At 36.0% G+C, this 13,916-nt stretch overlaps 1 protein-coding gene across 1 annotated transcript in view; it reads left to right on the top strand.

The window, feature by feature from the left end:
* The window catches only part of LOC136753860 (uncharacterized), a 65,165-nt gene that overhangs the window by 28,750 nt on the left and 22,499 nt on the right, over window positions 1–13,916 (top strand). The window contains exons 3-4 of the mRNA XM_066710244.1: window positions 1,505–1,577; window positions 2,424–2,532. Coding sequence (XP_066566341.1) covers window positions 1,505–1,577; window positions 2,424–2,532 — 182 coding nt within the window. The remainder of the gene's footprint in view (window positions 1–1,504; window positions 1,578–2,423; window positions 2,533–13,916) is intronic.

Here is a 13,916-nt window from a genome sequence, read left to right as displayed (position 1 = left end):
GAAACAGCATGACATAGCAGACAAAAAGTCAGTCATACTTTTCAGTGGAATGCTAAGGGAACATGTCCTGCTTCTACACAAAGTAGACCAAGATACCTGAAACTCCAAAAAGTATTTATAGGTACACAACAGGGAGTGTTAAACATCGCCCACACAAATGACAGAATTCGTATATGTTGTCATTTTAAAACCCTAACTGCTACTACTGCTGAGTAACATACATTCAGAATGTGCAGGGTATATCCTTTAAATCCTCCCACATAAAACATTATTGTAGTATACCAGGGTCAATGCACAGTAGATTGTAGTAAAACATGGATGACACACAAACTATAGGAAACAATGTGCAAAAGGCAGCACAAGTTTACTCTGAATTCCTATCATAAGGGCAATCTACAGGGTTTTGTTTGTCCTGCTTTTAAAGGATAGAGAAACACCCACATACCATCCAAGGTGCCCTACTGCCTTTTTAATTCAATATAGGTCAAAGACATGCTGCTTATCTCAGTACATATATTCCATTCAAAATGCTATGACTTCATCTGGTACTTACAGTGTTATGTTAATTGGAAGCCCTAATTAATAATACAGTCTGTCTGGACAATATGTGTCAACAATGTTCTTTTCAGTATGGTCTACAGAACCAAAAGTGCATTCTGTATTTCTGCGTTGATCAAAAGAACTACAACGATCATGATAAGTAAATTAAACAAAACCTATAAACTTTGTTTGTTTGTTCTTACCAGTGCATATCATTTGAATCCATTATTCCTCATCAAGTAAGAATGATTTAAAGTGAGATTGCCTAAGGGAGGCATTCATCTAAAAAGGTTTTTTATATACAAAAAAAAAAAAAATGCAAGCTGCATTGTATTCAATGTCTTTCCTTTTAATTTCACTCTCCTCTTTTGATTTTCATTAAGACTAAATCTCCTGCCTTTCAGAAGTGAACAAGTAAACGATCCTGCTTCTGTGCAAATTCGTCTTGTACAAAATTAAAGTCAAAAAGTGTATTTTCCGCAAGTGACTGATTACATTTGTTTACTAATTAGGTTTTATTTTCCATTATTAATGTTTTTAATAAGCAAGGAGTCAGGTGTAGCTGACAGTAATTAATGGGTTATTTTAGCAGATCGTTATTGCGTTGCTGCTTCTCCCTAATAAAGCGGATAATTACTTGATGTTTGCTATGAGACAAATAAAGAACTCTGCATTGACTTTTTGACAGCTACTGCCCGTTATGCAGGCAAACCTAATAGATTTTTCAATTGTACTTTTATATCAATCATGTACTGTAGCAGTTAATCATATTTTATGTATCAATTAATGCAATGAAACTTTGTCATTTATACAGTGAATCACATACAAAAAAGTAATAAGATTTTAGTTCCTTAGTTTAGTTCTAAAGTGTGTGTATGTGTGTGTGTGTATAAATATATACACATACATCCATACATAGCTTTAGCCTTGCTAACTTAGGGGCCATTCTTTCCCTGTGTTTCAGATAAAGAAAAGCTTCCGATGTTTGCGATATGCGAAAGTGAGGAAACCCTCCAAGCAAACCAGGAAATTACAGAGTAAGTACCTTTCTCAGTGATAGCAAAATTAAGAGAATAGCATATCACAAAGCCTGTAATTAAATGCAGAGTTACAATACAGTGTTATCATGCATCTATCTTGAAATCAGACTGACAGTGCCCCCTCTTGCACACGAGCCTCGGCACAAACGCAAAACCTTATCTGCCTCTGTGTAAAAACAATAAAAAAGGCAAGATGTAATGGAATTAACTCACAGCTTAAACCCAAGGATATTTAATTTGTATGTTAAAAGTTAAAATCCTAATTAATAATAACAAAACATATATCCTGAAATCTGCATTTCCTTGCTGTTAATAACTTGCATGCCAGATCCTAGAAGCAAAATTAGTCTTGGAGATAAACCTGATTGTCTGATAAACTCTGCAGAACGTGGTGCATTGAATGTCTGGTGTGTGTGTGTATATATATGTGGGATATACACACACACACACACACACACACACATATATATATATATATATATTTGGATAAAGGCATCTGTTAAATTATTATTAATAATAATAATAATTGACCTATTTGTTTTTATAATTAGATTAATGATAATTGGGTGACAGCTAATTATTTAAACAGTCAAAAACAATGATTGAAGAGAAAAAGCAAAAGCCTCAATATTATGCATTAATTTACTTCTTAATTTTCTTTTTTTGACCAGCATGCAGAATATATATTTCCAAACCCTAATGATAATACATGATTGCATAATCTCACTATCAAATGATGAACTGCATTAGGAAGTTAATTTTAAATGATTGACAGTCTTTTATATGCATGCCGCTAATCTACGGTAATTCTGTTTTTTTTTTTTTTTTTTTTTTTTTATTCAGGCAAAAAACAGAGGATGTCATGCCTAACTGGGTGACTGAAATAAACCGGATTCAGAAACACAATGGACAGGCCCCTCTGTTTACTGAGCACATGCTTTCACCCATAAAGGTATCTGTGACACTTTCTTCTCATTTGTCAAGCTATGGTAGTACTGTAATCCACATATGCAAAATGTTCATGACTTAATACTAACCTACCTTGCAATTACTGCTGAAAGGGAGTCCTTGGAGATAAACGATGCAACAGAATCTTTGAATGCATGCAAATACAGAATACCACAGTGTAATATATTAATGCATTTGTTTGTTTGTGTGTTATTGCTTGATATTTTTTATTCCTATTCTTGAAACAAAACAAAAAAACTGTGCGAAGTTAATGTCTTACAGAGGAACATGTTAAAAACAGCCAAATAAGCTAAATATACACCCGGAGCAACCTGCCCTTCCCTTCACAAAGGATGTGCCTATTTCCTTAGGAGGAGACTGTTTTTTAGCCAGTCATTTTATGGCATTTGTCTAATTCGGTAATTTCATCTCCATCGCTTTCAACTTTTTTCCCTTAAGAGCAAAAAACTGATTTGGATCTCCCAGCAAGCTGGACCGTATTCCTTAACTTTCACGAGGGCAACGAAAGAAGTTAGCTTGCGGGACATGGGTCGGAAAAGAACCCTTTTTCCCAAAGCCACAGCAATCATTTGCTTCTGCTGTATACGAAATATAAGACTTAAAACTAGACCTGACTTCAGTTACAGGTTACCATTTAGTGGAAATATATACTTTGCCGGCGACTCAGTAGCAATTCTTCTTAAATAGAGAGAAAAATTGGTTGCCAGTGACATCAGAGCTTGGCTGGCTGCTGCTGGTTATCAGAGGCCATTATATATTGATAGTTGAGGATTTATTGCCGAAAATATAGCCCAATCGTTCTGGATCAGGTGGTAGTCCAGCCCCGGGGGGATAAGCATCACAGCTGTTAGTCTGCTGTAATCTATCAGTAGGTGGAGCAGTGTGATCTGTCAATTAGAGAACAAGCAATTCCACTGATTTGTTATTGGCAGCCTAATAGAGATAATGGTCTTTACTGGACACGACAGGTATAATACAGGAAAACAATGGCATAACGTAAACAGATTATAAATGTTCATTAAAATATCATGACCACTGTCACAAGGCGATGTTAAGGGCACCACAGAGTCTAGCTACAGCTGCTTTTTAAGGGACTAAGGGCTATTTCAAAGGAGAAGATTGATCTTTTCCTCTGTTTAGTTTAGTACATTAAATCTCTGGAATATGCCTCAATGATGTCATGTTAAAGTGATATAAAAATAAACCCAGACATATACATTTGAATCCATTCAGGAGTCATCGGAAGTTATATAATGACTGAGGCATGATGTTTTAAGGGCCTGGTTGCTTTACTGGTAATTTGCAGAACCTTGGCTTCTTATTTATGCAGCATAGTACGCATCCATTTAAGTGCTAAAGAGATATGATTACAAATACACTATGTGCATGGCCTAATTTGATTTTAAACTGGACTGAATGTATCTCATAGCTATCTCAATTAACTGATTAAATACAAGTAAGGTTAAACTAGAGGGAACGTCTCCTATTCTATGTACTGAATTCATTTACTGAGTACTGTTGTCTTCCATACTCCTTAAAGTGCTACAATTGTTCCCTTTATTTTATCAGATATAGAGCTAACAGTTTCTTTAAACTCAAACAGGGAGTTATCAGTTATTATTTTTTTCCTGCAACACAAAGTTCTATCAAGCTCATTACATTTTCTCACTTCATTTCATTTAAATTTGTGAATGAATCAAAAGACAACAATACACAATAAACTAATCATGCTATTACTGACTTTTATTAAGTATTTTTTAATGTATGTAGAGATATATTACACACCTCTCTTTCACTAAGTTACACAATATTGTACAGCAGGTTTTAAAAACAATCCCGTAAGATAAATGTAATCTTTTTTATTGTTACAGATTCTCTTTAGTTTTCTTTTGGCAGCAGCAGAAATTGCTAGTTATACATCACAGACTGGGCCTGTGGCTATTATAATGTTTGGACTGCAGCCAAGTAGAAAGTAATTTAAACATTACAGGAAATTAAATCTCAGAATTCAAATTTTGCATAAAGTTTTAGTACAATGAAAATGTCACCCATAAATTATGAAGTCAAACTGAATTATTTTTGAAACTTTTAAATAAGGAAATAAACTTGACAGTCAAGTGCTTACATATTATTTTTTTTACTAGCAAACTGCTCATGTACAATGACCATTGAAGTTATGTGCATATAAAAATGATCAGCACAGAGAAGGCTCTATCTGCTTTGTATCTTCCCGCTGTCTGATTTTCTAATCACATTTATTTGGCTTATTACATTGAGATATAATGGTTTTAATTTCCAGTTTCCATCCAAGTGTTGATTGCATAAGGAACCTTTCATTTGCTTGGAAATGTTAAATTCTAAGTGGGTGGCTAGGGATTCACAGATGGATTGTAAATGTGTTAGTGTTACAAGGCAAGATGAGAACAGGCTGTCTTCTGCTATTCAATTTTTTACTTCAAGCTCAACCAAATAAATAAACAAACAAAAAAGCAAACAAACAAACAACATATTTGGAATATGCGGCATATTTCCTTAACAATTTCCAGTCCGAATTTATACACAGGAGAAGTCAAAACCTTATTTTCTTTTCATTTTGATCCATTTTTAATAGGTGTTATTGCCCAGTTGCACCCAAAAAAAAAGGTTGTCAGTTCAATATTTGTATTACCATTAAGGGATTGTGGGGGCATGTTTGTGTGTGTGTGTGTGTGTGTGTGTGTGTGTGTGTATGTATTAGAGACAGAGTATGTATTCAGAAGCACAGACATCCTTGTGAGAAATGGTATTCCTTAATTAAAGTCTTACTTAAGTAAATGCATCAGAATGTACTTGACAGTATGTGAATTTGTAGATTATTTTAATTTGCCTACCTCCTCAGGTGAATGATTTAGATGGCCTTGACCCCTCTGTGACTGCAGGGATTAATGTGGTATAATGATTGCTGAGGCTATCATTGCAGCAGGCATCATTAATTATCCCTATTGATTGTTGCTTTCAAAGATAAAGCATTCTGCTGACTGGAAAATACCCTCTCCATGCAAGGTCAAGGCTAAAAAAAGGAAGTTAGATAATCGCATTAGCAAACAACAGAAATAAAAATAACCTCTCTCCCCAAATTGTGTAATTAGGATCAAGTGGCAGCATTAATTTTTGTTTACAAATTGACCAAGTTCTTCATGTCAAGCTGTTTTCTTCCAAAATTCATGGAGTACATGATAATTGCATTATTGTAGGTAACTGAAACAGCACAGAATTGGGGGGATCAGTTTTCTTGAGTGGCTGCAACTTGGTCCACAAGCTGGCTTACTCACCTACTAAAGTGCTAGGGCCTACTGGGACCTATCTAAAAATACTAATGATATGATAAATGAAATGGCCTTGATGGAGGAAGCAATACTGAGCCTTGAGTCCCGATTATGTTTCCTTGGGTGGCATTACAGAGATGTAGGGTTTCACCAGGATGTCATGGTTTATATTTACAACCCCTTACATCACTCGACATGCTCATGTCTCACAATCTCAAACTTAGCCTCGATTCTCGGTTTCAAAACTTTAACGGTTGGGTCATCCCCTATTCGTTTCTTAACATTAATCGACATTGATTGATTCACAAATGTTAAGGCAGGGAGAATGTTTTCACAGTCGCTAATTTCCCACCTTTCCTTGTGAAAGCTATCCAAGAGTCTGTGAATATTAAGAGAAAATTTAAGAATTTAAGAATTCACTCTGTTCTATAATGGCAAACTGCCCAAGGTGTTCCTGAGGATTTTGCTAAATCAAGCATGATGCGTTTTCAACACACTATTCCATCTTCTGAACTGAGAAATTATGTTATTAAAAATGTCTGCTGCAACAACACAAAGCTAAAGAGAAATCCGCCACATAACTGTTTGCTAGATCAGCAGCATGTAGTTTTTTGTCTGCAGTGTGCAAACTGTAGTCTTTGTTTTATGTTGGATAAATCCAGAATAGCCAACATAAAGTATACATGCACTGTGCTTGAACATCATGCCAGCATCACAGATGAAAACTGTGTTTGACACAAATGTATTCTCTTTTCAAATGGCCATTTGCGAGAGCCTGCAAAGAAATAGTCATTCATTTTTGTTCTTCTCATCCAGAGATCTGTGATTGGCATGTTTTCATATGTGAATTGTGTTTTCCTCTGACGTGTTCCTTTGTACAACCTCTTCATGTCAAACACAGTGTATGAAAGCATTTTGGAAGAAACTGTGTTCTTAAAAATCACACACACACAAACACAAAATGTCATTCCTGTTTCATTTTCTGAATATGGAACAGGATATACTATGTGATTAAATGAAACATTGGATTGAGTGAATAAAACCCATGTACTTTTTATTGTCAGATGTGTGTCCGGTACTGTGCTCCATATGGCATCTTGAGCGATGGATCTTCTTATCTGGAGTATATAATAAGGAGCATTCCAAGGTCTAAAGCTTCATTACACCTCAGGTGCTTTGAAACAGACTCAGTTTGAAACATCACATTGTCTGTATTGTATTCATTGTGGAATTGCAAAGCAGTTGCCTAAGGGCATGATATACCAGCTATTTCAGCTTCGGCCAGTGCTGTACAGTGTGTAGTGGACTTATCCTAAAATGTATATATATATATATATATATATATATATATATATATATATATATATATACACATTACATGTGTGTGTGTCTTTGTGGGTGGGTGTATATGTGTGTGTGTGCATTTACAGTAGCATCCACACACATTTAACAAACAAATGCAGGTATATATTCAGTATTTTTCAACAGAAATACATAAAAAGGTAAAGAATGGTCTGACTGTCAATATGTTATGCATTTATATCATATCTATCAAAAATAGATACATATATTTCAATGTTCATAAACGTATTCATATGCTAGTATAATCCATAATGAATCCTTACTTGGATTTGATAACATACAAGGGGTACTTCCAGTCGCCTTTGAACAGGTTCATTGGCTTCTCTGGAAGGGTTTTCAATAACTGCAATGCTATCTCCACCCTGAACCATGAATGCAGATCTGTTTGCTTTCAGGTTTGTTATATCCTCCAGTCCTGGCACCCTTGTTAGAAATGAGGGAAGTAGATGGATCCTAGAACACTAGGGTAATTTATCTAAAACCTGGCACCCTCTGTGAAGAACCTCATGGACTTTCCAGCACAATCAACACCCAACTCTCACATTTATGGTCTATGACCACATTTGCTAAAGGAGCACACAATCTGTGTTCTTGACTGGCTATCACAATTGCCTGACCTCAATCCAATAGAACATGTGTGTAATGAATGGGAAAGAGCAGTCCATGAGCACAGGCCAATGGGCCACAGCACCTGGAGGACCTGGAAGGGTCCTGCTTTGAGGAGTTGTGGAGTAGGCTGCTTGAGAACTTGATGTGCCTATTTAAAAGGCCACAGGAAGTACATCCGCCATTATGATGAAAGCCAAAGGAGGATTCAAAATATGGTGAATACATTGAAAATGGGTTTTTAGAAATATATGTAGACAGAAATTATATTGATACCTACATTATTGTCTGCCATTCCATTCTTTACTTGGAACGATGCAAAAAAAAGAAACAACATAGTTTCCCACCTTCAATTTCTCGCTAATTTCACACTTCATTGGTATGAAAACAACACTTGGCAGCCACTGTATTTATGTATAAGTGTGTTTATGAAAACATTTCTTCTAAGACATTTCATAGTTTTCATAGTTTAAATTGAATGATGCAAATGTAAAACTGCAATGACATGACAGCAGTTAGTGATTGATGCTCTCACACTGCATGGTACTTACTGGTGAAATGCATATTTAAGCAAATGTGTGTTTTGTTTTGTTACTCTTATTATGCAAATGTACATATTTAAAACTGAATGTAGTTTTTTAGGATATTTCAATGTGCTTTCAGTATTGTTTGTGACACACATATCTGTACAATTATTGCTCAAGGAATAGATGAGACGTTTTGACCACAAAGCTGAGTCACAAACTAGTTACACTTATATTTAATATATGAAATGTACTGACAAAATCCTGGACATGAAATAAGTGAAAAATAATCTACCGAATCAGCAAATAAAAATCAGGATGAATCGCAAAAAGCAAATTATAAGACCCGCAGATCAATCATAATGTTTTGTGAATAATTGCATACTGTCTGATTGCCATACAAATGCAGCTGCTCACACTTGCTTCAAAGTTACGAACTTAGGAGCTAAACTATTGGCAATTGCAAGCTCTGTTAGTTTGAAGTTAATTATGCCCGTGAGCAAACTGCACCACACATTAGAAGAACAAGGTTAATGCTGAAAAACGTTACTGTAAATCTGATCCTAGCTAATTTTAAGAGAACTACTGGGAAACGCAAGAGAATCTAATGTTCAGAGATGGATATCCATACCTCTCACTGCAGGTCTTTATACACAGACAAGAGATTTGCTCCGGTCTTACTTTGCTTATTTGCATGTATCCTGTCTCTTGTAAATTCAAAATAACAAATTAAATGGTATACTTGAAAAGGGAGAGAAAGAGAAAAGAAAAGGCAAGGAAGAAAAGTTGGTGAAAGACTACAAGTAAGGAGGAATCAAGGAAGGAGAGTACAGAATTGCTAAACAGCAAGTTACATTACACCTGTATTTCAGACAACAGGCCTTTTCATTTTAAGATAAAAAAAGTAAAAAATTGAGCATGAATGCTACAAATAAAAGCATAAATAATGTATTTAAAATGTATGTAATGTTTTTTTTTTTTTAACCCTTTCGATTATGACCTGAATTGTTCAACAAGTATTCCACAGGCGCACAATCATAGGTGATGGCCTTGCCACAAGAAACACTGAACAAAACATTTAAAAATGTGCTGTTGTGAACTGAGCTATTAATGCCTTGAGCATCTGCAGAGTATGAAACTCCATTCATAGCTCCCTCACCGAGAGCTGACTATTAATGGCAACCCAGCTTCCTTTTGTGCATAGTTGCAGACCAGCACACAGAAAGATGGAGAGTCAGAATTAAATAAAGGGAGGGAGGGAGGGAAGTCTGACAGAAAAAGAGGAATGTGAGAAGGAAAGAAAGACCGATGTATGTGAGTTCTTCTTGATTTGTGCTGTTTAATTGTGTGAGCAAGACTGGATCCATCTTGTCCTGTCAATAAATGAAACCTTTGAATTTGAGTCTGAACTTGAATTTGAGAGAGAGAGAGAGAGAGAGAGAGAGAGAGAGAGAAAGAGAGAGAGGGGGAGAGAGAGAGAAGAGAGGCTGTGAGAGACAGAGAGAAATATAGAAAGTAGAAGACAGAGAATGAGATGTATAGATGGGGGATGGGGGGGAGTAGTGAATAGGGGCCTCCTGTGGGGCAGAGAATACCCAGAACCTGCAGCCGACTTTCCAGCAGCGAGCCAAACACTTCCCTCTGACCCAGGATCTGGCTTTGACAGGCGCTTGCTGGGAGGGAGCTTGCAGCTACTTGAGTCCCAGGAGTCTGTGTCTGTGATTGTGTATGCAGGGCCTCTGGAGGGGGATTCAGTTTTTTTTTTTTTTTTTATATAAAGTCTTTACATACATTAAATGATACCATTAATTGAACAAAATGAAGGAGTACTGAAAACTCACTTGAAATATTTTATTTTGTATTATTATTTGTCCTTATCATAAGCACTTTTTTAAAAGCAGAATAACCATCTAAAATTACAAATCTGAAACTAAGCAACTACAATTCGTACAGCATTTCGGCTTGTTGTTCTACACTAACTGCTTTGATTTCCTCTTCATCGTGCCAATTTGCAAGCAAAATACTTTTAAATGAGCCTTGGAGATAGGAAGCAGTGGTGGCTTGCACTCATAGTAATTTGATAATGTCGGGCAAAAAAGTTATCTGAAGCTAAATTAGATTATTTTGGTATTTACATTTTTAAATTATCTTTGAAGTACACTGTTTGTATTCATATTGCTGCTTTTTAAAGATAGATATGCTGTTTGTAATTAGAAGTATGGCCTAAAAACTACCTGCATTTTGTCCTGTGCAAATACAATTGAGGCCATACCATGTTTATGCATAAAATTGAAGTTATGTGGTTATGCCTGAATTTAAATTGTGTATTAGTTCAAATGGAACATATATATTTATATATCTCCCCTAGACTTTTGACAATCATCCGTGTTGGTAAACTACTGTTTACTCTCTACCTGTCCAAAATATTTACTTTTCTTTCAAGCTTCTGAACAGAATACCGTTCCCTGGTTTAGTAATACGAATACATGATTAGTAGTTTGATCTTTCTCCTTGTAGTCTTGAAAGCCCACCAATCCTCCAATTCTTCCTTCTTTTCAAGACCCCAGTTTAAGAGAACCACATGGGTCTCTTGTGTCAGACTTGGAAAGGTGTTTGTAGCCTTCTGAACATAAACTGTATTGCAAGGGCAAAACACTTTAATAGAAGCAGTTGAGAAAAAAAAATTCTTGTAAAACATTCACTTTTCATTTTTTGCAATTGATAATACAACTTTGAATAAGCCAATAGATTATGTATAGTAGAATGAGGATTTTTAGTAATATCAATAGATTCCCCCAGTGCATATCTATCTATATATCTATCTATCCATCTCTCTCTCTCTCTCTCTATATATATATATATATATATATATATATATAATATTGCTTTAACTCTGTTTGCAAAGCTAAGATAAAGGTTTACCCAAGAAGTGCTCCTCTGGTAGTCTGTGACGCCCATTTATCTCTTTGACATTTCCTAACTTAATATAGACTCAGGTTAACAGAATTAAGCCCAAGCATTAAATAACCATCCTACCAAATGTATCTCTCCAATGGTCAGAAATTGTTTTAAGGACTGAAGTTCTGTTTCACCTCGCGTTGGAGTGCAGGTCACATACTTGCACTCGCTGCAAGGAAAAGAAAACAAGATGTCTCTTCTTATATTGTGGAGACCTTGTTAGAACCCTGCTCGCCCACAAGACTTTTTTATCTGCAGCTTTCTACTAATTGTTTTCAGTTTCTCATGCTTTTATCAGTTGTATCACTTTATGTTTCCATCAAACACTGCATTTATCTTATCATTGCCTTGACAACTGCCTATTAGCAAAAATGGCTCTATGGGCCTGTGGGTATTTTTTAGTGATGACACCGTGACATTGTCAGGCGGCTGCGACTGGCATGATAGTTGCAGCATGCAGTGCTGGGATGGAGCTGTCAGCTTCCGAAGGTTTCTTTGACAGCCGTCTCCCTGTATATTCGATAATCTTTTCGGAAAACTTTGACCTGCAAAACAAATGCTGACACATACATTTGCTTTCTTTTAAGCCTGATGAAAAAAGAAAAAAAAAACATATTGCGATGTCCGTTCAACTGTTCGAGGCATTCTACTCGACAGCATTTAAACAGTTAACCAGTCGAGGTTTCGAAGTGGAGAGGGCTCCACCAGCTAGTGATGGGGATGCTTTTTGACAAGTTTAACAAGCTAATTGAAAGCCATCTGCCACAAAACAGGCATTGAGATTGCACGCGTATATGACGTCTCCTTTCATTTCCTGTAGAGATTTGTTGGGTTGTGTCAGAGAGATTGTTTGACAGAATGTTACCCATTATGAGGTTGCCTTATTAAAGGGTATTTTTTAACATGCAGCACAGTAAAAAATAGGTCTACTGCCTATATATTGCTTACCATACTTTGCTAGATGTTAGTGTAGCACATCACCAAAATGTAAAGGACCATGCATTGAACGACCATCAAATGTACATGGTTATAATATAAAATTAGAAATCAGATATTATGAACAAAGAAAGCAAACTAATAGTATGTATTTGGAGTCTGGAAATTCTAGGTGTAATGAAGCTTATGAGCAGCGAAGTGTGGCTGAGAATTAGACCCAAGTTTCTAAAGAAGTTTTTTAATTAGAATGTGGTTTATATTTACCACAAATCAGCCTACCTGTGACATCATAAGTCTTTCTGTGAAACCAGAGAGGAGATTTCAGCTTCGGACTAATACACAGTTTCTTTGGCAGTTGGAAAGGGGGTGAGGTTTGGCGTCTAGTTTGGAGCCAGAGAGTAAACAGAGGACCATCATGTTTTTGCATGCTTAGCAAAACTCTGTGAAGCCTAATGAAAGGGTAGCAAAATTATAGTGCAATCCGTACATATACAGAAAACTGGCTAACTGTGATAAATGCACAGTAATTAGGAGTTTCGTAAACATTACACGAAACAAAAAACAAACAGAAACAATATAAATCCCAGGCTCTTTACCATGGTTGTGTGGGGTTACCTCAAACTAAGCTCTACAAAAATGTGGCGAATGAGGCAGTGCCTTAGAGTTCCTGTGGTCACACTGCTCAGCTGGAGTAATTCATTATGAGAAGAACACCCTTATCTTGTCAAAGCCCTCACATCGTTAGCCGTGTTTCAGTGCATTAGGCACCAAACGCAGGTTGAGCAGGCAGCTGATTACAGCTTGTCTCTGCTGTGGAGATGAGTGATGTTTGAAAAATTGAAATTGTTGTGTTAATAATATTCATCAGAATGTGGCTGTCTGGAAGACGTCAGGAGAGACTAATGGATGTGCACGTGTCATCCTTTTTTTTTACACATATCTGTGTACAGAGTTTAATTGTTGACTTCCAGCTCTGTCTTTTATACATTTACCTACAATATCCTGGATTTGAGGAACAGGTACAAAAATGTGTTCAATACAAAGCTTTGTTCAAAGTATTGTGAAGCTTCTAGTAGCCAAAGAAGTCTGTCTTTAACCGGCTGTTAATTAAATACTGTCAGTGTTAGGGGATCTCTGTTCCTTATCTTTATTGGAGGGGAATATAGACAGGATTTATTTTATTCTCAAAAAAATTATAGCTAAAATAGGGAGAGAAGCTAGGAATGACATTTTGTATCCAGTTATGGTGGAAATCATAATGGTTTTCAATAACAGCAGACCAAAAATTACATTTCTGCACTATTGATTTTTATTTAATAGTAAATGACAGGGTAACAAACAGCCTGTGTACAGACTTCAGTGTAAACATTTATCCAATAAGCACAGTTAAAGAAGTTCCCTGACTTGCTACTTCTGCAGCCTGGCAGGAGGAAAATCAATGTTAATTTAATGTGAGGCCACAAAACTAATTTTGCCTTCATTGTTCCTTGTAAACTCAATAATCAAGCTTCATATTTACAAGCACACTCCACATACAACTTTTCTGTCATACATCTTCAAAGTCAAAGTTTTCCTATGAAGCAAATTACACGATGAATGCAATTTTAAATAACTGCATACCTAAATAAATACATTTGGGGATTAATAGTATAGATCAAATATCTCACGTAGTATAT

Source organism: Amia ocellicauda, chromosome 7 (assembly GCF_036373705.1).
Source record: "Amia ocellicauda isolate fAmiCal2 chromosome 7, fAmiCal2.hap1, whole genome shotgun sequence".
Classification (NCBI taxonomy): Eukaryota; Metazoa; Chordata; class Actinopteri; order Amiiformes; family Amiidae; genus Amia; species Amia ocellicauda.
The sequence above is the reverse complement of the archived record's forward strand: the minus strand, read 5'-3'. Positions and strand labels throughout refer to the sequence as shown.